The 27,058-nt window shown below is 46.3% G+C and overlaps 1 protein-coding gene across 11 annotated transcripts in view; it reads right to left on the bottom strand.

Annotated features, from left to right (window-relative positions):
* Mknk1 (MAPK interacting serine/threonine kinase 1) overlaps positions 1-27,058 on the bottom strand; it is a 40,202-nt gene that overhangs the window by 12,495 nt on the left and 649 nt on the right. For 2 of the 11 annotated variants that reach the window (XM_075945813.1, XM_075945822.1), the window contains exons 2-9: positions 21,339-21,483; positions 19,377-19,534; positions 12,457-12,634; positions 12,054-12,161; positions 9,886-9,987; positions 7,525-7,622; positions 3,319-3,398; positions 1,853-1,926 (exon numbers count right to left, since the gene is read on the bottom strand). In XM_075945813.1, coding sequence (XP_075801928.1) covers positions 1,853-1,926; positions 3,319-3,398; positions 7,525-7,622; positions 9,886-9,987; positions 12,054-12,069 — 370 coding nt within the window. In that variant the 5' untranslated portion in view covers positions 12,070-12,161; positions 12,457-12,634; positions 19,377-19,534; positions 21,339-21,483. Of the gene's footprint in view, positions 1-1,852; positions 1,927-3,318; positions 3,399-7,524; positions 7,623-9,885; positions 9,988-12,053; positions 12,162-12,456; positions 12,680-19,366; positions 19,535-19,803; positions 20,011-21,338; positions 21,484-27,058 lie in introns of those variants that run through there. The other 9 variants (XM_075945819.1, XM_075945823.1, XM_075945820.1 and 6 more) reach the window with 7 other exon arrangements.

The following is a 27,058-nucleotide window of genomic DNA, read 5'->3' as shown; positions in this document are numbered from 1 at the left end:
GCAGAGGGACAAGAAAAATGGCTTTGTAGGCTGTGGTAAGCATCACTTCTTACAGCACAAGGTTGGGGTGGGGACATGGGGCTTATTCATTGCTGAATGTCTAGCACCAGCTGTGGTGCTGGCACGGTGGGACCTGCATAATTCTGCTGAACCGGATCACCCCTATGAGGAGTTCTGATGCAGAAAAGAATTATATACAAGGGAAAACAATACTAAAGCTACTGGGGTTGATCTGGCTTCTGAAACCAAAAGGAACTAAAAGTGAACACACATAGGGGTGCGGGGGCTTAGAGACATTTCCTCCTCTTCCTCTGAACTCAGATCCAGATGAGAACACAGGCCTTCCAGGGGAAATTCCTATGCTCATTGTGTAAGTAAAACCCTGGGGTGGGAGAGGGGATATGAGAAGACAGGACTGCTTTTCCTCCTAAAATTCTCCTTTACATGTCATTGTTAATTTTGTTGGCAATGATTAACATTTATTAAGTATTTACTATGTGCCAAGAACTGTTCAGTCTTCCTTAAACACATTATCTCAACACGAATGCATAAAATGGACAGAACAGCTATTCCCATTTTATGAATGGGCAATTTCATATCAAAAATGGTCAAGCAATTTGCCTAAGCTCACACACTAGCAAGTGATGGAGCTATGACTTTTGCCCAGTAAATTCAGCCTCAGAGTTTGTGTACACTTCCTGTCATTGGTGGTCCAACCACTGCGGGGAGGTAAGCAGTCTTGAGCCCATTCACAACCCTTTCAACCCTACAGTCTGGCTTCAGCAGAGCCACACCTTAAGTGATATGGCTAAAGAAGACCTAGCTGTGCCCAGTATTCTTAACATGTAATCCATACGCACTACTGGATGCCAGTATTTCTGGGCTGAAGGTGGTCCTAAAAATGGTCTATGCTTATTCATTATGGCTTTTGCCCTGATGAATAAGTCTCTGGTTTCTAAATTGATTTAAACAGCAAGGCAGAGAATACCACTCTGCATACTTCCCAGGTGTCCCTAAGCACAGTCAGTTGTCTTACTAACACCAACAGCCAGCACTTATGGACCCCTCTGTGCCTCTCAGCACAGGGCTCAGTGTTTCCCAAGTACTGTCTCATTCAGTTTTCAGCAGCGCTATGAGGTAGGTGCTAACAAAAGCTTGTACAGATGAGAATGCCCTTTGGAAAAGGCTGGTGTTTCCAAGTCATGGTGGCTGAGAAGGGTGACTTAGGTTTAGCTTTGATAGTTTCTAAAAGCCCCTCCATGAGGCGTTCGACTGAGCTCCGCACATTCCTGTAACTTCACCTTGTGAATGTGAGCAAAGGGGAGGGGATGTGTCATTGTTGCTTTCACTGTGTCAGAAGAGCCACTTAAATGTACATTCCAGTGACAGCAGTGTGGTGGCAGAAAGCTATCTTCCTTCTGCCTCAAGGGTGGCGTGTTCTTGTCCTCCTTGCATCCTGAGTCTGTTCCACACAATCGGGCCCTCTTCTCCGTTTAGCCTTCTAGACTTTACAATAGAAGCCAAAGCTTCCACCTCATAATTAATTTAGTTAAATAGTGAATGTGTCAAAACAGCGGATTGATAAATTGATCACTAACAGTATCTATATATGACTCCTATTATAATGAAAAGGCATTTATAGACTGCCCGCACAGGTGACATTCTAAGCTCTGCAAAATGCTAATTATCACCCTTCCCTGCGGCCTCCCTTCTCCCAAACCAAGGGCAGCTTTTAAGTCCTTCATCCTTTTTATTAGCTTGACTCATTTTTAGAAGTCTCTGGGATTCATGATGGATGATTACCACCCTGGGTCTTAATCCAAAGTCCAAACACATACTCAATGAGATATACCTCCTTGCAATTTCTCAAAGACCAAGTAAAACCGTGTGTCATCTTCAAAGAATTCAATCAGCTCCAAAATGTTCCTTAAACAGAGAAAAGGGGGGGAGCATTATATGCTAATGTCCACTAATAAACATCCAGTACAGTGGCTGTAGTGGGCAGAAATCAACTCGAATCAGAATGCTTATTAAGGACTCATGTTTGAGGAGCAGATTCAGGTCACCTTATCTTTCCATAATGTTTAGTCTCTGGTGCTTTCGCCAAGTCTGTGCTGTCAAACCCCAACCCTAAAACCCACTAGGTAGAGTTATAAAAAGTCCTGGTCACATTAAACTGAATAAAATCTGCAGCCGACTGGAAGCAATTGCGGCTAATAACACTGAATAGTAGGTGTGTGTCCTGGAGGCAAGCAGCAAATAATTACTTGCCCTCCCTCTTGCCCATAAATCATGGGGCAGTATTTACATTGCCTGGAGAAAATGGAAACATCTGTCAAATAGACTTGGGGCCTAACGTGGGCACCGCTAGACCCTAACTGCTAAGCGCTGCTTAATGAAACCGCCGCGCTCCTGGCCACCGTAGCACTTGTGGCCTTCCCCGGTGAGCACTCTCTGTCTACCCGAGTACTGCACTGCTCTGCCAACAAGGTCGTCTTGTAGCTCAGCGGGGAAGTCACCAGCCTGGATATTGGAGGTGTTGGGGGCTTTTTTCTTTAGAAGAACGAAATAAACCTAGTCGAGTCTCTAATGCTGAACTAAGAAGCTGCAGGGCTGAAAATAAAAATCTGTCCCTCGTAAAAAAATGCTGACCACTTGGGGAGATACCAGGCTTTTACTAGTGTGAAGGCGTCCAAATAAGATGGCCAAATGGCCTAATTTGAAAGAAGATTGTAGAGGCAGTGCCTGGAGTTAAATCAACAGCGGCCTCCGTCGTCCGAGCTTAATAACAAAGCCATCAATACCAGGCCACTGGCTCCCTGCTGACCCTGCCAAGGAAGGGGGGGGCAAATCTTGGAGGTGACCCTGATTTAAAGCCTCAGAGGGAGGACCACTCATTTGTAGCTGTGTAACACGGGGCTAAAGGTTACTGTGGCCTGGTTATCAAGCAGAGTGCTGGTCCGACTTCAGCACTGTAAGGCAGCCACTGAGAAGAGGAAACAGCAGGGAACAGTCTTCAACACTGTGTCTGGTTAAAGCAGCCCTAAAGATTGCTACCAGGCACTACTCTGCTGGGCCATCTTCCAAGGCACTGGAAGAAAATGAAACCCCATTTCTTCCTCAAATAGACACCGACTGGGGGTGCTCATCTTCCTACCCATGAACTACTATCCCTTCTCTGCCCTGGATAGATAGAAGTTCCATGAGCTAGTGGAGACGCAGTGACAGCGATGTGGGAAGAGCTGGGGGTGGTGACAAGGGATCCCTCCTGTGGCCAAGCATTCTCCAGAGAATCGGCCACCTACATAACACACTCACTTGTTTCCTTGACACTGGTACAACGTCTCCACTTCACGGAACACTCGGCTCCGGCTGTGCCCTGCTTGCTTTTCAATGATCTGTGGGAAGAATGAAATGTGTCAAGTACACTGCCTGACCTCAAGATCCCCAGCCAGAGCCCCTGGGAGGAGGCAAGGTCAGACACAGTCCAAATCTACTCTGCAGCAGGAGCTGGAACAGTCTTCAGTGACTGGGGAAGCAGGACAGCAGCCCAGGGGCTTCCATGTAGTTCTCTCTGGCCATGTACACCACTGTGGCAGCTTACAGAGCTGCTGCTCTGGGGCTGGAGAGATGGTTCAGTGGTTAAGAGCACTGGCTACTCTCCTAGAGAACCCAGGTTCAATTCTCAGCTCCGACATGACAGTTCACAACTGTCTGTAACTCCAGTTCCAGGGCATCTGATGCCCTCATACAGACAAATAAAAATCAGTAAAATATGAATCTGCTAGCTCCTGGCTGCACACGAGGGCTGGAGCGATCAGTGAGACAGCACTTTCTACTGACTCTTAATGTCAAAGAGCAGGTATGACTGTGTTGAGATGGAGAAAGGGCAAGGATGAGGGAGGACAGGGTGGAGAGGAAGCAAAGACTCTATTCAGATGCCACACTGCAACTCCTACAGATAGAAGAAAATACTTCCTCTTCTGCTAACTTTCCTCTCTGGCAGGCTCTGCGTAAGTAATTGAGACATTCTCTGTTGGTCAACCCTGACAACCATGCTAAAAAGATAAGGAAGGTGTCTATCTTCTGTCCACTACCAGTCCTCTCTCTAGCCCACTTGCACCCAGCCTAGACAGAATCTTCAGCACCAAGGGCTTTGCATCTCCTCCCATAGTGTGGGCAGCTCCTGCTGCCTGGCTGCATCTCCACTTGGAGCGTCTTGGCAAGTGTTGACTTGAGGAACACATGAACCCACTCAGTAGAGGTTTGTGTGGGGTCTAGCTGACTCTGAAAAGCCCTCTGGAACTATGCGGAGCCCTGAAGCATTGTAAACAGAGCCTGCAGGCAGAGCTAGTCCCACTTCACAGCTCAGAAGGGAACATCCTGACCCTTCCTTCTAGCTGCCTGGCTCAACACTTCAAAAGATTCTACTTTGATGTAGCACAATAATGTGTATCAAACTGTAACTTGGGTTAGTCACACCTGTTAGGAAATCATTCTGGACCCATCTTTTGAACTATCAGCAAAGTGCAGTGCTGGGGAACAGAAACCAAGTTACTCTGAGCTATTCAACTACATTCATCAATCAGGAATTGAAGCACGATTACTAAAAACTAAGAGAAATTGGAGTTCAACCTGAAGATCTGAAAAGCAAAACAGCCAGCCATTGGCTCTTACCTCAAGCTTAGTACAAAATCGTGATCCTGCCTCCAGGAATCTCAGAATGAGACAGTGTCTGAGAGCTGTCTCCTCCTATTTTATAATCCTCTTCAGGGCTGGTATTAAAGGCACCACTGGAATTAAAGGCATGCACCGTCCGGTTTTTATGGCAAACTAGTGTGGCTACTGGGATTAAAGGTGTGTGTTACCACTGCCTGGTCTGTAAGGCTGACCAGTGGGGCTGTTTTACTCTCTGATCTTCAGGCAAGTTTTATTTATTAAAATACAAATGAAACGCCACTACAAGGGATGGTCAAAATTAGAGACAACTCTCCAGCAGGCAGGCTTTCCAGCAACAGCTGACTTCTCTCTGAAGAGGTAACCAATGAATGGACTCACCACTAGCCAGGGAGCAGAACATGAATAACTACTTTGAATTAGAGGCAGTGTGGATCAGATTGTTGGGACATTTCATCCCAGTTCTGCAGTCACTGTGTGGATGCTTAAAGGAAAAACAGTAGTAAGCCATGTCTTGGGAGTCATGCTGCGAGATCTGGCTTGTTTTAAATTACCTAAATTTTCCAGAGAAACACGGATCAGAGGACCATGTTTTCCTCCTGTGACTCACTCTGGAAGAAACAGACCTGTTGTCCATCCATCTGTCCATTCATCCATCTGCCCATCCATCCATCCATCCATCCATCCATCCATCCATCCATCCATCCACCCATCAATCTATTCATCCCCCCACCCACTCATCCATCCACCCACCCACTCATCCATCTGTCCAACCACCTACCCACCCACTCATCCATTCATCTGTTTTTTTAGACAGAATCTCTCTATATAGCTCTGGATGACCTGGCATTTACTATGTAAATCAGGATGGAACTCAGGATGTTTTGCTTGCCTTGGCCTCCCAAGCACTGAGATTAAAGGTATGTACCACTGCTGTGGGTTAATGCTTTTGTACACTGTAAAGATTTGTCACTCATATTGATTTAATAAAACAATGATTGGCCAGTAGCCAGGCAGGAAGTATAGGTGGGGTAACTATACTAGGAGAATTCTGGGAAAAGGAAAAGTAGAGAGTCAGTCACCAGCCAGACCCAGAGGAAGCAAAATGAGAATGCCACACTGAGAAAAGGTACCAAGTCATGTGGCTAAACATAGACAAGAATTATGGGTTAATTTAAGTTGTAAGAGCTAGTTAATAATAAGCCTGAGCTAATAGGCCAAAAGTTTATAATTCATATAAGCCTCTGTGTGTTTCTTTGGGACTGAAAGGCTGCAGGACTGGGCAGGACAGAAACTTCTGTCTACACGCTATAACACTGGGCTCCATTCAACTTAATATTTACATATGTGTGCCTATGCTTTAATCATCTTTAAGCATATTAAAAATTCTTTTTAATTTATAGCAATTTGTTTACAAAGAGGAAAGGAAGTAGCTCTTTTGTTATATGTGGAGCAAAACCCCAGCCAGATGGCTAAGCAGAGACATTCCTCATAATCATAATCCACAGCTGGGATTGAGGAGAGCTGGTTGGAAGAGATGTTTCTTTGGATCCAATTCAGCAGGATTGCCCCAAAGGAGGCAATGCTTAGACTGGATAGCTCAGCTGGCTGTTCTAAAATAAACCTAACTGATATGCCTCCCCAGCTTCTGTAAGCCTTTCCATGGAAAACTCAGTGGTCCTCAGTGTGCCTCAGAATCATGGGGACACTTTTGCAAAGATATAGCTCCAGGCTCTCTCCTACACCAAGAAACCTGTCTCTTTGTGCTGCAGGCTCACTGGTTGATGGCTGCCCACTGCAGTTGACATCTGCCCTCCATCAGGGTTTTCCAACCATCCTGAGGATCACACCTGGATGGTGACATACATACACAGTGCTGGGCCAGGCCTAATTTCTAACGCATTCGGGCAAGATCATGAGTATTTCTCACACTCCAGGGGACACTGTTGCTGCTGTCCCAGGGGCCCTACTTTGAGAACCTCAGCTCTGTCTCTATCCCTTCAGTAGCCAAAGGGTTTGAAAGTGAGACATGCCAGCATCATGCAGCTAATTAAAGGCAACACTGAGGCGAAGTCCACATCTGCCCCAAAGCCAAGTGGTCAGTCACTTCAGGTCTTAGTCCTCACTGTCCTGATATTGGTCCTTGCTTGTACTTTGTGGTTTATCATAATCTCTTCACCAGATTTTGAGGACAGGAACTGTCACTCTCATTTACATAGAGAAACCAGGGCTTCACAAGTTCAGTAAGTTGCCCGAAGTCAAGTAAGTTTGTTAAATATGACTCAGGTTGCCAGGTGGTGGTGGCACATACCTTTAATCCCAGCACCTGGGAGGCAGAGAAAGGTGGATCTCTGAGGTTGAGGCCAGCCTGGTCTATAGAGCTAACTCCAGGACAGGACCCAAAGCTACAGAGAAACCCTATCTCAAAAAAACAAACGAAACAAAACAAACCCTCCCTCCCCCCCCCCCAAAAAAAACAAAAAAAGCAGATTCAGGTAGAGCGTCTACTTCCAAAGCTGATGTCGCTTATCGCAGTAATCAGAAACAGTCTACTATGTGACAGAGAAGGATGTAAGTACATTACATATCTGAACTTATTTAATCCCCATAATCCTATGCAAGTGCTATAATTTACACCCATTTACAGAAGAGGAAACTGAAGGACAGAAGGTCACAAAGCAATTAAGTTGACTGGCCCAGATTTGAGTGCGGTGAATGCAGGTGTGGTCACCCTCTGTCCTGTTCTTTCTGAGCTACCATGCTGCATAGTACACAATTTATTTGGCGTGGGACAAGCTAGGAAACACAATTTGCAAAGTAGAGGTAGGGACTGTGTGGGATACTCACTTTGACGGCGTATTCTTTGCCAGTCTGCAGGCTCACGGCACCCTGGACTTTGGCATAGGCTCCCTCTCCCAGCAACTCAGAGGTCAGCTTGTACACATCTAGAGGGAAACAGGTGAGGAAATAGCCAGGTGAATCACCCCACTGCAAGCCATGGCGGGAAGAGCGACTGTCACTTGGCTTCTCTGGTCTGCTCATCCAGGCAGGAGAGGCCATGGTGCCTGCAGCCTCAGTGACAAGAACCTCCTAGCTCTCCCAGACAGCTCCCGACTCTCAACAAGAATCAGCAGACACCTATTCCTCATTTTAGAGATGAGGTCAGAGGTGGGATTTCAATTCGGCACCTGCTTTCTGGGCATCTGCTGTGTCAGGTAACATAATAGGGTCAGAGTGAGGAACAGAATCCAGTCCCTCCCCTCTAAGGGTTGGGTCCAGTAGGGAAGACAAACATACACAGCAGCCCAGACCAGTCCAGGCCCTGGTGAGTACCATGCAGGGGGAGCACAGCAAGAGTAAGGAGTGGAGGAGGAGCAAGAAGGGGAAGTGAATGGGGAAACCCACCGGGCAACCCAGGGATCCTCGAAGAAGGGTATCATTCGAATGAACAGCATTCACTCATTCATTTACTTATTTGCTGAACACCTACTATGTGCCCAGCTCTGAGCCAGGCATGGGGACAACTATTTTATACACACAACGTAGTGGTCACCAGAAGAGCCACAGAGGTTTCTGAAAGTCACCCACAGGAAATGAAGACACAGAGCAGGATGTAAAGAATGCCTTGAGGTTCCAGGTCAGAGTGGTCATGGCAGAGCAGTGACGGACCCTGGTGGGAGGAGTGTTCAGAACACTTGCCCAAGGCCACAAACACAATTCTCTGAGCCTCTTCCAAAGGAAGCTGTGACTCTACCACAACCCTGCTGGAACTGACCTCATCCTCCCTTGCTCTTTCCTCAGCCGTTCTCTTGAGGTGACCTAGTTTTTAAACCTACAGCCTGAGCAGAAGACTTGATCAACATCAGGAGATTTTATCACTCTTAGTCATGAGATGTCTGCTGTCTGTGCTTGCATGTGTGACAGGAAACCTTTCTGTGCTCAACAAACAAACAAAAGACCTGCTGATCTGTGACGCCTTCTAAAGCCCCAGGGACTCCTTCTCTCCCCTACTGCCCAGCACACGCGTGCGTGTGTACACACGTACACACACACACGTACACACACACACACACACACACACACACACACACACACACACACACACGTGTGCGCCAGATGTGGTGGTACATTCCTTTAATCCAAGTATTTGGGAGGCAAAGGCAGATAAATCTCTATGAGTTCAAGGCCAGCCTGGTCTACACAGTGAGTTCCAGGACAACCAGGGCTACATAGAGAGACTCTATCTCAGGGAAAAAAAAAGAAAAGAAAAGAAAAACAATAAACCTCTACAGTAAGTGCTCTCTTGGTTCCATTACAGTCTATCCTTGCAGTTGTCTATAAGAATGGATGGCCCATGTTGACACTGTTGACTACTACCTGCAGGTGATTTAAAAGGCATGCTTCTCTCCCACAGCATCCTTCAGTACCGCCCTTTACACCAGGATGTTAGGTGATAGGAGTAAAGTATTCCTGATTCATACAGTGTTTTCTATCAAAACATTCTACAAAACTATCAATTTCCTACGTGTGTGCAAGTTTAGGAAGAGGGTCCATGAGGGGAAGTTATTTCAAGTCTCACAGTGAAACCCACATAAAGGAGATATGCTATTCTTAAAAGAGGCTACTGACCCTTCATCACTTAGTAGAAACACCCAGTGATTCACATCTTCTCATTGAATGCCCAGAGATAACCCTGGTGGCCCCCAGCTTAGTGCCTTAAGCCTGGTCATCCAAAATGTCTGATGACGTGATGTCGTGTACCCTAGATGCAATGACAAAAGGAGCCAAGCACATGCCCCACAAGTTGCTGCAGCCTCTGGGAGGCTAGTTCCCCACTTAGAGAAGACTGCGCTGTCACTGTGGCTGTAGCCTCAGTGTTCTTGCTTCCTCTTTTCTGGTTCTTCTACCCCCAACCTTGCAGGAACCACCAGAAGGCAGCTCGCATCTAAAGAGGGCTGGCACATGTGAGGCTCTTAGCTCTCAGATTGGCTTTTCTGCCACTGAGGCGATGCTCACGCCATTCAGAGGAGGCCAGTACCTCGCCTGAGAGATTTGCCCATCTTTTCTCCCTCTTGATCGCTTCTCACTCACCTGTCTTACTAATCACAAGGATGACCTGGCTCTGAGGTGAGGTGTCCTGGAATCTGGTCCTGAGGATGTCACAGATGCCCCTCCCCTCCTGCAACCCAGACTCAGGCCCAGACCAACCTTCAAACTTTCCTGGCAGAGAGTCAGTGGCCCGGGTCTTGCGCTTTTTCTTCCTCCTCTTGTCACTATCCACGATGGGAAGGGGCTCACTGCTGCCCATGTCTGGGAGACAAGAAGGAACATGAAGGAAATTGCACTGTACTGATCAAGCAGTGAGTTTACCCATAAGGAGAAAAGAAAGAGACCCAGGAGCTTTATACTGACGGTTTTAAATATCTGTGAGGGATATTGATTTGTTTTGACCCAGGAGGCAAAACTAAAGGCAAAGCCATTAAAGGAGATCATTAACTGTGGGAAGGGACTCAGACAGGCAGCTAGATTAGGAGAGGCCACCACAAGCCTGCATTTGCCAAGCTCATTATCACATGGATAAAGATCTGCCACCAGCTAAACCAGAGTTCCCAAACAGAACAAGCAATCTACAAGCAAAGCCCACTGTGATCATCAGAAAGGGAGGGTCCTTGGGGCTAGGAGCTAGTTAAGGAAGGGACGAGGAATAGAACCCGATGGTAAAATCAGAAGCTGAGCGCTATTTCCATGGATATGCACTGGGGGCTGTGAAAGGCCTTCTACAGAGTCCGCTTTATCCTCAAAGACAACAAGAGGGGTGGGGGCTGGGCTGAGCCTAGCCCCCAATTCTTTCACCCCAGGAGCACAGATTGAATGCCACATCATCCTCTCTTTCCCCGGTCCTTCCTTGAAAGAGTGCAGAGAGGCCCGCAGCTGACAAGTCTAAGACAGGCTGCTGGATGAGGTCACTTATTGTAAAAACATCATTATCTCGCCCTGGCAGGCACCTGGCTCCCATGCTGGCAGACACAGACATGGGACATACTGGGCAGGAAGAGTCAGGACAGAATGAAGCAGTAGGAGACTGAGAGGGGAAAGAGAAAAAGAGGAACAATGAGAGCCAATCGCAGTTTTGTTTCTGGGCCACTCTAGTAGGGGCCTTCCCCTGCTAAAGATAAATTACTTATAGAACATGTCGCGGCCCTGATCCAGAGTGGAGCCTTAATACTCTTTGCCTGCAGTTAGAAATAATAAGATTTCTCTGAAGTCTCTGGGTCTAAATCCCCACCAGGGTGATTAAACCTCTACATCCCTCTAAAATAGAGGCACTGAGAGCTGATGGGCAGAGGATGTGAGACTTTCACACCAGACTTCAATAAACATAGGCTCTGAGGGTTGGCTTTTCTTGAGGAATTCAAAATGGAATCTGGCTCTTTGCTCACTGAGGGCAAGGCCCACTCCCTCCTCCAAGGATCCGATGGAAGATTGCGTAGTGCCACTGCCCAAATGCATGCTGCTCAGAGAGGCAGGCACTGTTAGCAGGAAGCATGCAGAGCGCCACTTTGGTGCCACAATCCAGAAAGCACAGCCAAGCAACGGAGAGTCTGACGGCTCTACTTAGAGGCATCCCTCCTTCCATTTTAGGGAGATAACAGCAGGTTTTCAATTACACTCCAGAATAGGGAAGAAAATACACACACACACACATACAGAGAAAGAGAGAGAGAGAGAGATAAAAAGAATCCACAGAGTATCTAAAAATATTACTCCTGCCGACAGCTTCAAACACAGGTTCTACCTGGGGACAACAACGCCCTATGGCTCTCAAAGGATTAAATACTGCTACTGAAGTAGCCACACGCATAAGGTAAATTACAAGGAAAAATGCCATCCAGATGCATTTACAGGAGGTTGTGAGAAACAAAGCACAAGGTCATTCATCTTTGAAGGTCTGGAGGAGCGGGGCAGGATGGGACAGGACGGGACACGACTGGACTATGTCCCTCTGGTATGCGATTTAGGGTCAATGCTCGTCCCAACTATTTTCACCAGTGCTGCAAACCCAGAGTGCAGTGAACAGATTGCGGTTTCAGCTCCTTCACCCTCCCCTGGCCACATTCCGATTAGTGGCCTGTGGACAAACCAAACGGCCAACAGGCAGGCAGTGTGGAGAACAGCAGGAGAGCTGGCAGCATTGTGACTCACAGGGGACTCTCAGGCATACTTACAGCTCTAGATAGAAAACCCTGTTAGCAGCAATTTATACGTGCTCTTTACCACAGCAGGACTGTGGAGCCTCCAGCGGAAGTAGCGTACCCCTGGGCAGAGCCACACATTCAATATTAGATTTTATGGCTTCACACACATAGACAGAATACCTGGTCTATTCTGCATGGATCTCAGTGGAAGACGGTACTCCAGGAGGGACAAATGGCTAAGGTTTTTCTTGCAAACAGAACTTGTTGAGGGAGAGTTGTTTTTTGAAACTAGGAAGGAAACATGCAGGAAAACAGTGAAATGAAAAGAAGCGTGTATAACTTACCCTGCTTTCATAGCAAGAGGTACGGGGCGGGAGAGATTGCTAGGAATGAGGCGGGCATACTCCAGTTTTAGCATGGAGTATGTCCCCGCCACTGGACAAATGCATCCTCGGGGAAGCCCCACAATCACGCTGTACCTTGACCTCCCCATTCCCCTGGTGGTAGGAATTCTTCCTGGCCATCAAAGCCGGCTCAAATGTCCTTCCCCCTTGCAGCTCCCCAGTAACTCCAGATGACTTACAGTGTGTGCAATCAATCACTCTGGAAGTCAGGCATGAGACAAATGAGGTAGCACTGTGTAGAACTAGTGGCTGGTATGTCTGCCTCTGTCTCCAAGAGAAGCTTCACTAGGACACTGATTTTCTCTGGCCTTGATCATTCCCTGGGTTCCTGTTGTCCTCTAAGCACCGCTGTCTCTTCTGTAAGTCACAGAACAGCTTCAGCTGAGTACCGTCAATCACAAACTGCATTGAAACGGAAAGAGTATATGGCACATACAGCGCGTGGCACAAAGGCCCCTTAGGTGCCGAGTGACACTCTTGAAAGAAATGTGGGTATGCAAGTGCCTTGCAGATGATGCAGGGAAAGGGAGCTCTGGGCTCTGAACTCCATCAACTCTATCACACCCCCCTCTCCAAAAAGGTCTCAGATACCAAAGTTCTAGAAGCCTGGTCCTCTTTTAGACTAGGTAATTTGAGGAGGACGTGAGCAAGCGGTTTTCCGTTTCCAGACAGACTGCAGTAGTCTGGAGGCTCCCAGCACTTTGATGGTCTCCAGCCCTCACGCTCACATCAGCAGTACTTGGGGACCCCATCTGTGTATTCTGGTGGAGGCACACGTGGAATGAGGGGAGGCATACTGCAGATAGGGAAGGCACATGGGCCTAGGTCAGGAGAACAAAGGAAACATCTGGTGCTGGTATTACCAGACAACCTCAAGTCAAGCAACTCTGCCTCTTAAAAACCTTAGTTCCTTCATCCTGAGAATAGGTCTAAAAACACACCTCCTCCAGCTGCCTGCTAGATTGTTATAAGATCTCAATGACACAGTTTATACAAATGTGCTCTAAAAATGTATTGTACGTGTATAGCTATGCATGCATGCATATGAACACAGACAGAATGCGAAGTCTAGGCAGAAATGCAGGAACCTGTTAAGATGACAATTTAAAGTGTGAAACTGTCCAGTCATGCTGAATAGTTTATATGCCTCCCCGGCCCCCCCCAAAAAAACAGGGTTTCTCTGTAGCTTTGGAACCTGTACTGGAACTAGCTCTTGTAGACCAGGCTGGCCTCGAACTCACAGAGATCTGCCTGCCTCTGCCTCCCAAATGCTGTGATTAAAGACGTGTGCTACCATTGCCCGGTGTTTATATGCTTTTTTAAAAAATGTCCATACCATTTTTAATTTATAGACATACTCTATGTGATGGGGTTGTTTTTATTTTCTTCTTCATTCTTTTCAGGATTTTCCAAACTATACATGATTGAAATTTATTATTTTATCCCATCATTGTCTGAATCAAATTGTACTTCAAACAAAATAAGTAGGCTGGGGGTGGTGCACAGAGCTCAGAGTTGGGGCTGCAAGGAAACTCAGTAGCAGAGCTTTTACTTAGATGTTCAAGGCCTTAATTTTTATTTTCAACATTGGGGAAGAAGAAAAAAAACCTTTTATTGAAAACACTTTGTAACTTAGAAGCTGATTGCAGTTTTTCAAATGGTGTCTAGATTTCTCTGTATTAAAACCCAATGTTTAGCTGGGTGTGGAGGCAAAGGCACTCAGGAAGCAGAGGGAAGCAGATCGCAGTGAGTTCAAGGTCAGCCTGGTCTACAAATCACGAGTCGAGGCGGGTGGCACAATGAGTCCCTGACTACACAATGGTGGAGAGTAACTGAAGAAGGCATTCAGTGCCAACCTCCTGCCTCCACACCTCTGTGCACAAATGTGTATCTGCACTTACTTAGATACATATATACATCCACATGAATAGATTTCACTAGAAGTACAGCAGTAGAGGTTTTAAGGATACAGATCTAAGACTCAGTCTGGCACCTTTACTCACGGAACACTTGAAAGAGGCTAAGGAGTCCTGGGGGACACAACCTATAGCAACAACAGGTACTAGCCGGTGTTCTCCCCAGCAGACAACCTTTCCAAAGTAACTGTCACTTCCCTCAGGTTACCAGACAGCACTCCATTCTTCGACAGAGTCTATACATAGATCGCCAGCTGCCATATCCATGTGTGACACCAGAGGGTCACCTGGTTCACTCGGCTCTGAAAACAATTCTTACTCCCTCCCTGCTGCAACTCTGGAGCTCTTTAAGGACCCCAGTCTGCCTGAGTACTTCCTTTTTTGAAGGCTTTCTAGGAAAGGGAGAATAGCGGCGAGCAGGTTGAAGGGCATAGCAGAGGCAAACCCAGCTGTGTCCTCAGGGTCAGCTGAGGAGAATGGACAATGGGAGGAAACCCAGGGGCTGGGAGTAGCTTGGTAAGAGTGCTTGTCTACCGCACTCAGGACCCCGGGTCCCAGCCTCATTAGCAACCAAAACAAAACCATAGACAAAAAAGGAAATGGAGGAACTGAAGGAAGTTTGACGCACACTTTAGGAAGGGGTTGAATAAGCCATGTGAGACCAGGGAAGAGGGAACACAGGAGACTGGGGTCATCTGTGTCCCTGTAGACAAAAGTTATGGTGTACACTACCATAATATTTACAGTGCACACTCTCATGTGGTCCTCATGTGCCAGGCAATGTCTGAAGCCCTTTACAGTTACATACTCTACAGACCCACTGATGCAAGCTTCACAACTCCGAAGCAAGCATAATTACTGCCCACATTTTACAAATGAAGAAGCTGGTACAAATGGGTAAAAGTGGTATGTCATGATCATCTCATGAGTAAGTGGCTGTGCTAGAACTTAAGCCTGGACTCTGGCTCAAGAATTCTAACCTGTGACGAGGCTGTTCTCAGTCATTAATGCTGGAAGGCAAAGGAGGCAGCTGGTGACAACCAGGCACCAATGCTATTGTTTATAAATCCTGGTAAGTGCCTCTTTACTGATGTACTATGCTGGCTAATTTTATGCCAACTTGATACAAAGTATAGTCATCTGAAAGGAGGCAATCTCAACTCAGAAAATGCCTCCATAAGGTCTGGCTGTAGGGCATTTTCTTAATTAGTGTTTAATGGAGGAAGGGTGCAATCCATTGTAGGTGGAGCTACCCCTGCGCCGGTGGTCCCGGGTTCTATAAAAAAGCTGACTGAGCAAACCATGGAGAGCAAAAAAGTAAGCAGCACCCTCCATGGCCTCTGCATCAGCTCCTGCCCTGACTTCCTTCAGTGATGGACTGTGACCTGGAAGTGTGAGCTGAAACAAAGTCTTTCCTCCACAAACTGCTTCTGCTCACTGTATTTCATCACAGCAACAGAAACTCTAGGACAAGTGCTCACTGTTTATACACGTTTCTTGCATGTGCTCTGATGTCAAAAAGATTGGGCAGCTCTCATCCAGCTTACCTAAGCACAAAGCCCTAATATTCACATCCTCACTACTGTGTTAGTTAACTTTAATCTCCAGAAGTCTCTTCTTGCCCTGAGACACCTTAGTTTTTGTGTTTTGTCATCTTACAGAAGATGAGCTACAAACCAGTGTCTAAGCACTTTGTTTATGGCAGTTCAGAATGAAGCAAGGTGGCAACCTTCTTCTGTCTGACTGAGTTGGATGTGGTTTCTGATGACATCACAGTTAAGATGAATCCCTGGTTATTGGGAATCCGCCACCAGAGCTGTAATAAGCCAATCAAATCTAATTAATAAATCCAGGCTTATTCTGAGCAAAGCAAAGGCAGACCCAGGAGAAGTTGAGGAGACTACAATTGGAACCCATGAGGTGGGGGCTTTTAATGCCCTCTGGGAGTGGAGCCTCTGATGGGGCTTTGTCGGGGGCAGAGTCTGGACTGAGGCAACTCCAGGGAAGTGGGCTGGGGGTGTAGTTTCCACCTGAACATTCCAGATTCTTTGGGGGCTGGAGTGAAGCTTCCACCTGAACAATCACTAGGTATAAGGGCAAAGGAAAAGGCACATGTGAGCAGAAGTTGGTCAAATTTAACAGACAATATAAATGTCAGGAGTCATGTATGAAAGTAGCTCCATTGGAGGACAGACAGTCTGTGAGAGTCCACAGAACTGGAGGGTTTTGTTTTTTTGGTTTTTTTTTTACTCCAAAAATTATTAATTCCGCAGTAACAGACTCTGATGAGAACAAAAATAGATAAAATCCCAAACAAAGAATTCAAAGGAGTAATTATAATTATATTTAAAGAACACAAAGAGGAAACAAACAAACTCCTAGGTGATTCTCCAAAATAAAAAAGCAGTTCACTGAAATAAGGGATGATATAGATAGATAGATAGATAGATAGATAGATAGATAGATAGATAGGAAAGTGAAAATGAATAAAGAGACAGAAATGCTAGGGAGAAATGAAGTACAAGAAATTAAAAACTCAATGAATCAGTTAAAGAGCTCTATTATAAACCCTGCCAACACATTAAGGGGTGTGCAGGACATTATTGGAGCTTGAGAACTGGAGGGTTTTTATTTCAAGACCTGTGTGGTGGCTTGAAGGAAGTGGCCCCCAAATGGAGTGGCACTGTTAGGAGGTGTGGCCTTGATGGAGGAAGTGTGTCACGGGTGGGAGTGGGCTCTAGCTAGGCCCAGTGTAGCATTCACTTCTGCTGCCTTCGGATCAAGATGTAGAAAGAACTCTCACCTCCTCCAGCACCATGTCTGCCTGAACACTGCCATGTCCTGCCAGGATGATAATGGACTGAACCTCTGAAACTAAGCTACCCCAATTAAATGCTTTCCTTTATAAGTGTTGGGGGTTGGAGAGATGGCTCAGAGGTTAAGAGCACTAGCTGCCCTTCCAGAGGTCTTGAGTTCAATTCCCAGCAACCACATGGTGGCTCACAACCAACCATCCATAATGAGATCTGGAGTCCTCTTCTGGCATGAAGGCAGAACACTGCATATGTAATAAATAAATAAACATTAAAAAAAGAGTTTCTATGTTCATAGTGTCTCTTCACAGCAATAGAAATCTTAATTAAGTCAATCTCCATGTGTAGAAAGGCCAGGCCATGTGGTTCAACACAGTTGCAGTGAAAATGGCATCAAGGAGATACTCTGCAGACTGTGATACTCAGATGCCCAGAGGCAAACACCCAGACCCATCTTCCTCCGCTGGGATCCTGGGATCACAGGGAGCCTTCATAGCCACATCGCAATTCCTGGTGGAAGGAATGACATCAGAAGGACATGGAAGCAGGAACAGGAAGTATGTGTTTACAGACGAAACAAAGCAGGAGCAAAGGGCAGGGCTTGGGTAGGAAGCACAATACAAAGGCTGAGAAAAGCAAGCTAAGCTAGCCACCTAAGCTCATTAACACAGTTCACAAGGCCCTTTAGCATTGGTCCCTGGCTTCTTTCTACCCTTACTAACTATCAACCATTCTTCCACAGAAAAATGACGACAGTTGCTTTTTGCTCAGCTTACAATTCAAACAATGCTCACGAGTACCACTCCTCGGTATGTTACCATTGTGCTTTGCTGCACGAAAGAAGTGCTTTGTAAGTGCATCTTCCACACGCCATACGGAATATTAGAGGTGGTCCTCAGGTGAGGCTCAGTAAAATTAGCATCCTCTGCTGCTTCAGCAAGGATGTTCTTAAGTGAAAACGGCTGATAAGTAGATGGCCGGAGGAACAACGTGGCTATGAGCACAGCTCCGTGTCACCACCTTGACTTCTACTATGGCCATCAGCGGCTTCCTCACTGCCGCTGTCCAACAATACATAATACCCAGTCACTACTACTGTGAAAACTGTTGATCTTGCAGGTCCCGTGAAAGGGTTTCTGTGTGGCACACTTGTGAGCCTCTGTTGTGGGCAATGAGAGTCAGGAGCACTGTGGCCTTCAAGCTGGCTGTGACAGACAGTAACCAGCAGCTGCCTAGAGACAGGAGAGACGGACAGTGCTGCACCAGGCCAGACAGAGGTGGGGAAGCCTACACTAGGGGCAAGAGCAGCAGGCAGGAAGGGAGAGCTTGTTATAGAGCAAGGGAGGCAGCCACAGAGGCAGACGACTGGAGACAGTGGAAGAGTCAGCGTCCTTAACAGTTATGACCATCCTTGAAATGGAGGGGAATGTTTGATTCTTCCCTAACCCCATGGCTTAGCATGGAACCAGTCACAGAGCAGGGCCTCAATGCAGGTGTACAAAAATATGTTTTTCAATGGAAAACAACCATAAGAACAACAATGTCATCAGAGAAGCGGAGAACTTGGGGGGCAGTTATGGAAGTGGGGAGCAGGGTAAGATGGCGGAGCCACCAGGAAGCTTCAGCTGAAGACAGGTGATACATAGCACTTGAGTACTATGAAAAAGCACAGGCCAGGCTAAAACAATCTTACTCAACCCTCATGTGCCCCAAATCAGTCACTGAGGTTTGACTGATAACCTGCCACTCATGATGAGGCCTCCGACTTGAGCAAAACATGGAACATGTCACAGCCTCAGTATCTGTGCCATGTGTGAGATATAAAACAAGCAGAATTTTCAACAGTTCCTCAGGAAGAACAAGACTCCATGGGCACAAGAATTTCGCTTTTTATATGCCTGCTGTACTTGGTTCATCTTGTTACGATGCAGTAGATTTCCTTTTATAGCTAAAAGGAAATAAATATGTTTCATTTACTGTTCTATTTTCCTTCTGTCCCTCTGCCATTTTGCTCCAGAAGAAATGTGATCCTGTTCACTAGGTAACTGTCACAGGAAGTTACTGGGACCTGCGACAGCTAAGCCAAGTTGCCCAAGCAAATATTGAAAACCATCAACTGCTTAGATGATCTAGAACTCACTCCTTTCTCTGGACAGAGACGAGAAGCTCAATTCAAAGTAATGTGAAAGGGGAAGTGGGGCTGGCAGGATGGCTCAGTGAACAAAGGGACCCGTCTCCACGCCTGAGGACTCACACGGCAGAACTGACCTCCACACACAACGGCATGGCCCATCCCCAATGAACACAAAAAAAGCGATATGATGTGGCTTTAGGAAAAAGGGAGGAAGTGAACAGCTCACCCAATCTTACCCACAAAGTTCTTCGACTCAGCAGTGAGGCTCCTGAAGTCCTGGAGGAATCCCAAGGTGGCTGTCTTCCAGACACAGGGAGCTATCCACTGGCCTCTGCCCAGTCAATGTCCTTCAGTCTGCCACCTGCCTCTGCTTCATTGCATCCAGCATGGAAATCTTCAAGGAGCCAAAGGAGAGAGGTGTGAGACTGGGGCTTCGTCAAGAGGACCAGAGGAGACACTGATCCACCCAAGTGTTCCTGCTAGGAAGCTCCACTAGGAAACGGATGTGTACACAGGAGTCACAGATGTCCCCGGGCTTTAAAACCCATGGCTAACTGAAAATACTTACTTACGCTAAGCACTAGAAGGTTTGTCGGGAGTTTGAATAAAGAAATTCCAGATTTGCTCCTGTGTGGATTCCAGGCACTAAAAGCCATGACTCACCAGGGTGACAGAGCTGGACCCCTCTCTTGGTTCCTACTCTCACATAGAGGGTTTGAGTTGGCACTTCGCAGTTGTTTGCTATGAGAGGCTCATGCGCTCGCTCTGGCTCCTAACAGCCATGCCCAAGTCTCTAACAGTGCCAGATACAGCAGACCCTGAGAGCAGTAGGTGGCGAGAACGGAGATCGTTTTGTGCCCAAAACCATCACTGCTGATTCTCAATGTGACGACTGCATTTTCTGTAGGCCCAGTGCTATTTTTAACCCCCTGGCTTTAGTTATCATGTGTCAAAGTTGCTCAACTTTTTCTCAGTGAAACACGCGTGCACTTCCCCTTTTCCCTGGGGAAAAGCACTGAAAATGTGCTTAAGTCTCAATTCTGGGCTTCCGTGCCAAAATTTCTAAGGTTTCTAACTGGAAGCTGGATGCATTTCAACGCTGCCTCAAATCACATTTTCCAAGTTGGACGTGTCCGAGCCCCTCCCATGGCTTCCTTCTTTCCGATTTCTCTTCTGCTCTATCCGGTTACAGCATCCTGCCAGTCATCTAGTCACAGAACCACTAACTCACTTCTCCCCCACCTATCTAAGTTCCACAGGCTCATGGTCCAGGTCTTCCCCTCACCCTTGTCTATAGTTCTTTGCAAAGGAGTTCCCAATTATCTTTCAAAGCTCATAGCAAATTACCGAGTGGATCCTATCAACTTTAGAAGCAGTCTGGACTTCCTTTTCTATTCTCTCCAGCATCTCATCTAGCTCACAGCATTCCATTACAACACAAAATATGAACCATGACTCTCCCACAAAGCTACAAGCTCCTCAAAGGCAAGATGTAGATATTTTCAGTTAGATATTTCTAGCATTTAATACAGCATCTGGCACAAAAGGGCTCCAGTGAATCTGAATGAACTACTTCATCCACAAAGTATCCTGATCATTGCTGATTAGAGACTTCAGCACATTGGACAGTCTTATCTATTGTGCTTTGGTTCCCAAAGGGATCTCCCAGGCTCAATGAAACTATTTCCAGAATCCAAGGAAGCTTGGCTGATATGCTTTCCTGTTCCCACCACTGCCCTTCCAGGGTCAGCCTCGAATATCTATGAGCTTTAACTTGACGCTAGCAAGTATTTTTCTGTAAGGGGCCAGAGAGTAAATAGTTCACACTTTGTGAGCCACACGGTTGCTGCCTCAGCTGTTCAGTTCAGCCTTTGTAAAGAAGAGCGCAGCCACAGATTGTATGTAAATGAATGATTATGACATATATCAACCAAACTTTAATTATGGAAACCACAGTTTGAATTTCACATATATTTCATGTCTCACAAAACGTTTACCCCCTCTTGATTCTCCATCTCCAAACACTTAAAGCTGCAAGAAAGCATCTTAGCCTGCAGTCTTTACAAAAACAGGTGGCACACCAGGTTTGCCAGCAACTAGTCTATTGTAAAAAAAAAACAAAAACAAAAACAAAAATAAACCATCAAAAAACACAAAGAAACAAAAAAACAAGATCCAGAATTCTGTTACAGACTTACCCAGCCATTAGGAGTCACTCTAGGGCTGAGGAAGTAGAAAGCACATGGGCTTTCAAACATTCGATTCTAGATTCAGCTCCTGGTCCTGACATCTACTAGCAAGGCAGCATTGGACATACTCCTTACCCTTCTTCACTGCCATCAGCTACAAAACAGGGGCAATAACATACACTGTGAGAATTAAGCAGAGTGTACAGATCCAACTTGTGGCATTTACGAGGCATTCCATAACTCCCACGATTCCACCTTGTGAGACAGCCTCCCTATGTCAATCATAGCTCTGGAAGCCACATCTGGACAGCAAGAGAGAAGATGGTGTCAGCAAAGGTCAAAAGCAGAGAGGAACTTTTAGATACACACAGGGGATCTAAGGGCCCAGGGAGCCTGGTTGTTTAGTCACCCCTCCTATTCCTTTGGGCCACATTCCTTCTTCAGCAAGGGATCCATCACTTGGCTTTCAAGACAGAGCATCTGGAGGATACAGAAAAGGCTAAGGTTTGTGGCATTTACATTCTTACTCCCCAAAGCCAGACCTGAGCTTGCCATGTCTTTGCTGGATGTCTGATAGGTGCCACGGCCTCTGCTGGGTGACTCGGCCTCCCTGGCACTGCCCAGATCAGTTTCCTACACCATGCTTCCGCTCTTTTCTAGGAGTCTTTACCTGCAGTCCAGCCACAGGGCCAAGTCACTGCCAACTTCCCATGAGTGTACATCTTATCACAGTCTCCCGCAGGCTGAGCCAGGGACAGTGGACTAACCTGGGTCAGCTCTGGGTCCTTCTACCTGGCACAAGGCTGTGGCTGACTTCTGCAGCATTCCCCCCTCAAAGTGTTCTAGTTGGACTTATTAGCAGACTGAGCACAGTTTGGATCACCACCAGGAAGAGGAAAAACCTCAGAGAAAGAAAAGAAGCATAACCAATGTGATCCAAGCGATGGAAAATAGGTTTTGCGGATGAGGTGAAAGCAGCCAAGCGGTGTAGCCCGGCGAAGCGAAGATGAGGCCTAACTGGATTCTGGCTTTAAGTATAGAAAGGTTTTCATGAGAAAATCTTGATCTCATCCCCCCCCCCCTTTATAATCAGAAGGAACTTTTCCATATTCATGGAAAACAGAACAATAAGAACTCACTTAAGCTAAGGCTCGAGGGGTTTCAGCTGGGAGGAGCTAAGTTAGACACCACTATCCAGAGACACCATACTGCTGTTCTTTTTGGCAAGTGAAGGGGCCTTGCTTGGTGCTTTGCTGAAGGCTGTGCAAAAGGAAACGAACACCTGCTCTGGTTCTGTTTACTATGGAGAGAGGTGTGGAGTACATGAGTCAGGTGAGATAGTCTATCGAGACACTGGCTTTTTAACTGACAGTGTCCCACCAAGCATTTTAAGTGATGTCATGCTTTGGAACCCTGAGATAGAATCACCTGCCTTTCTAAGTTTCTTGATGGGGCAATGAAAAGAGAAAACAGCAATGTCAGAGTAAGATAGTGGGGAGAATGACCCTAATAAACACACTTCCTATGAAATTAATACAAAACTGGGTATTAAGGCAATTACTAATACAGTTACTAAAACTACTATTATTAATATTAACTATTAATTACTATTATTATTAATATTAGTTACTGATACTACTACCTGCTGGTCATTGACCTGCTTAATGTCATTTTAGTTCTTAAAGCAGTCCCATGAGGTTGGGAACATCTGTACCCCATTTTCCAGAAGAAGAAATCTGAAACTAGGCAGAGTTAAATCACTTGTCCAAGTCACATAGCTATCCAGTGACAGAGGCAGGACTCAAACCCAGGCAGTCCGATTTAAAGCCTGTACCCGACCTACTGCTTCCCCCCAGAGAGCAGAGGATGGAGTTTAAACCCTTCTTTCTGAGTCCAGGCTCATCCCCTCTGCTTTATCTTTACACAGTCTCAGGGAGAGCAAAGCAACACATGGCATCAGCAGGAGAGACCTGTCAAAAGCCCAGACCCTTTATCCCAGGGATGGAGGCTGAGAAACACAATGAGGGATGAGTACTACCTGGACCAAAGGCCAGACTCCTGGCTCCAGCTCTTTCCATTACAGATTCCTGTTGAATTTCACAAAGGTGAGAAAATGAAGCATTATGATAACGTCAGTTTTACCTCAGGATTTGCACCTGAAATCCAAGGGCACCACAGCCTCTGTAAACTCATTCTAAGATACACTGACTGAGAGCATCGTGAGAGCAGCCATAGGCTCGCATAGCCGGCACAGCAGACTTAGACCAGGCCTCTCAGGTATTTTACAGCTGAAGCCTCCTCACTCATGTCCCTATTCTGGAAGTTTCTTTGTTCCAATTAGCCTCAGTCCCACAGCCACACTCAACAGAGGCCTCATCATGGCATCCAGATCCCTACAGCATAATGGAATGAACAGGAGCCTTCGAACCCAACCCTCCTAGGTCGTCTGAACCTTGCAGCCAGTTACTGGCTTTGTCCACCCTTAGTGAAGCTACTTTAATCTTTCTGAGGTCTGCTTTCTCGTCTTTACACTGGGGATAAGTGTCCCTCTATTACAGAGGTTGTGCGGATTAGGCAAATTACAGAGTGGCTATGTGGCTTATTGCAGGCCACAAGCAGGCTAGTACTGGATGAACGTTAGCTTCTTCTCCCCCCACATCAGCAGAACCCCTTATCTTCCTCAGCATGCCTGTGCCTCATGTGTGTGTCTCCTTCCACGCCTTTCTGCCTCCAGACACAACTCCAGCTGCCCTTTCTCCTGGAGTGAACTTCCTCCGTGTTCCAGCTTAACTTTTCACCATCAGGAATCTGGTCATGTAGGGATTGATTTCTCCTCCTCCCAAACTCCCTCTTGGTTTACATCCCTGACTTCATTTACCCAAGTCAGTCTGATTTCAGTTATTTATGTACTGATCCATCTTCCTAACTATGCACAAGGAGAAGGCTTCGAGGAGACAATTACTTATAGGAGAGCAAAAAAAAAATGTTGTTATCCTTGGGCATGTATTCCTTAATACTAGAGGCTCATTCACAGCAACAGCTCTGTATGTGCTGCTGAATTGAATCTTTCTGTGTCACATTGGGAATCTTATTGAAAGATCCAGGACTGAATTTTCCCTAAAACTATGCATTTTACTGTCTGACAATAAACAGACAATTTTTGTGTTTCTGGGGATCCAAGTTGGAGCCTGGTGAACGCTAGGCCATGGATCTATCACTGAGCTACAGTATCAGTCCGACAGGCAATTTTTAAAGTAATTCATAGTCTCAAACTAAGATCTGCTAATACTCATGCGGACTTGCTTCATTCCTTTGTCCATCCTTCTGGCACACCATGGATTCCTCTCAGGACATCTCTTCAGTGTTCAGGGAGACACTGCTGGGAGGGTGGCTTTCACTCCCAGAGTAAGGGGGCTCCAGGAGCAAGCTCTCCAGAGAACTGCTCACTCCATTGGGTGACTGCCACTACAACCATACCCAAACCCCAGAACTATATAGGATTAGAAAACAGTGGGAATGATTCCTATCTGCCTTGGTTTCTGAGTCTATAAAATAGTTTAAGATCCTTAAAACTATAGTCCAGTCCATAATAAGTACGTGATAAGTGTTAGCTTTATCAACTATGGAGAGCTACTTGGGAGGTCTCATAGGCAGGGTAATCACTTGTGCTTAGTAATCAGAGGCCAGCCTAGGCATCACAGAGTCCATCTCAAAGAATTAAAATTAATTAAGTTTTTTTCTTTTATTTATTAGAGCACCAGAAAGATGGCTCAGTAGCTAAGGGCAAGTGCTGCTCTTGCAAAGGGACCTGAGCTGAGTTCCCAGCATTCACACTGAGTGAATGATCGAAATGATCAAAATGATCGGTAATGTCAGCTGGAAATCCAACACTCTCTTCTGGTCTTCCTGGGCACCTGCACTCATGTGCAGATGTACATAATTAAAAAATACAAATAAGGTCAGAGGTGGTGAGAGTGGTTTTAATTTCAGCATGTGGGAGGCAGAGGTAGGTGGATCTCTCTGAGTGTCATGCCAGCTTGTGTACATACTGAGTTCCAGGCCAGTTAGAGATACATGGCGAGATGCTGTCCTGAATTAGTTAATTAATCTACTAGAGTAGAATTAAAAAAACAACAACAAACAAGTGTCTGGACATTTCACTTCCAGAACCCTCTATCCTTGACTGAATCCTAGTGTAGTCTTGATCCAGTTTTTCCCAATCCATAAGATGAAGGTAGTAGAGTCAGATGGTTTATTGCTATGTTCCTTCTGCCTTCAAGAACACACACACACGAGCAACTAAGAACCTTCTGTTCCATATGCTGGGGCTGTTGGCAAGGAAAAATGTGAATTTGTAGCTGCTGGTCCCACACGGCAGGGACTACTGTTTACCAAGGCCAAGGGCAGAACAATTGATTACTCCGCCACCTGTGAGCTTTCCCTACATGAACTATATCACAGACTATACAGGTCCCTGGACACAGCACAACTTCTTTCGTAACTAAACTCAACAACAGCAAGACCAGGGCCTGAAATCAATAACAGCGATGAAGAATCTTGGCTCATGAAGAATTCCTGCCCCTTTGTGCCGCTGATGCCTGTAAGTAGGGCATCATCCATCTAAACCAGGGCCCTCCTTAGCCATTAAGGAAAACACAAGGTCTCCTTCTAAACCTGACAGCTTGTAAAACAAGGACCAAAGCAAGTAAATTTTTAAAAAGTCACTGACTCATTTAACCACAAGCACTACAGAGACCTACTATGCGCCAGTCCCGTGCCATGAAGAGGAGGTAAGTCACAGTCATGGCTCCTTGCCACCAACTGTAGTCAGGGTACATATGAGTAATGTATCCCAAGAGTTCTTTGCTGAGAATTCGATTGGAAGGTTCAGTCTCTGCTACAGGAGGCTGGAATGGGAGTGTCTACTCCAACAAGGGGGGTGAGAAGCTTCACCGAGGATGTCGTAAGATGTGGTGTGAGCAACCATGAGAAGCTACAAAAGGCGCCATATTACTGAATTACTATGGGTCACATAACAGGAGACCCTGATCTTCCTGGCTAGGCAGGTGCTGCAATTTGCCAGCTTGTTCTCAGAACTTCTCTCCCATGGTTTGGTTGGCTGTTGCCAGGCCCTCTGACTGCCAAATCTGCTGAAGCAGGAGAGCAACGACATTCCTACACAAGCCAAAGCCCGGCTACTAACCGTCATCAATTATAAAAAGACACTTGGAGGTGGGGGCAGATTGGGGAAGGGGCTCCAAAGGTCCCAACTAGCTCACATCTATCCAGAATCCAGACCCTGTGTCTATTCTTCATATCACTCCAAGCCCGGGCCCTTTAGAAGGCTTGAAGCTAAGGACAGTGGGCTGAAGCTCTTTGGTTTGATGGCTGGGGATCCAGGGAGACACTGTATGTCAACTACTCAGCTAGTGCTTGGCACAAGGCCTGTCTGTGGTCAACAAGTTTTAGCTCCCTCCTCACACTGCAAGGTCAATTCCGGCATGTAAACCCACAGAGGCTCCAAGGCTCAGATTACATCAGCTTTTCCCCCAGGGCCTCCCTGGAATATGCCAGACCAAAATACTCTTTCCTAGAAATCACAACAGTTATGTAGGCAATTTGCATATAATCATACGTAACCCTCGCAATGACATTATTATATCCATTTTAATAGAGAAAAGGTTCTGAGAGAGAAAACGAGTTGTCCTAGGATATGCAGCTAGGAGATG

This window comes from Microtus pennsylvanicus, chromosome 13 (genome assembly GCF_037038515.1).
Source record: "Microtus pennsylvanicus isolate mMicPen1 chromosome 13, mMicPen1.hap1, whole genome shotgun sequence".
Classification (NCBI taxonomy): Eukaryota; Metazoa; Chordata; class Mammalia; order Rodentia; family Cricetidae; genus Microtus; species Microtus pennsylvanicus.
This window is presented reverse-complemented; position numbering and strand designations above follow the sequence as displayed.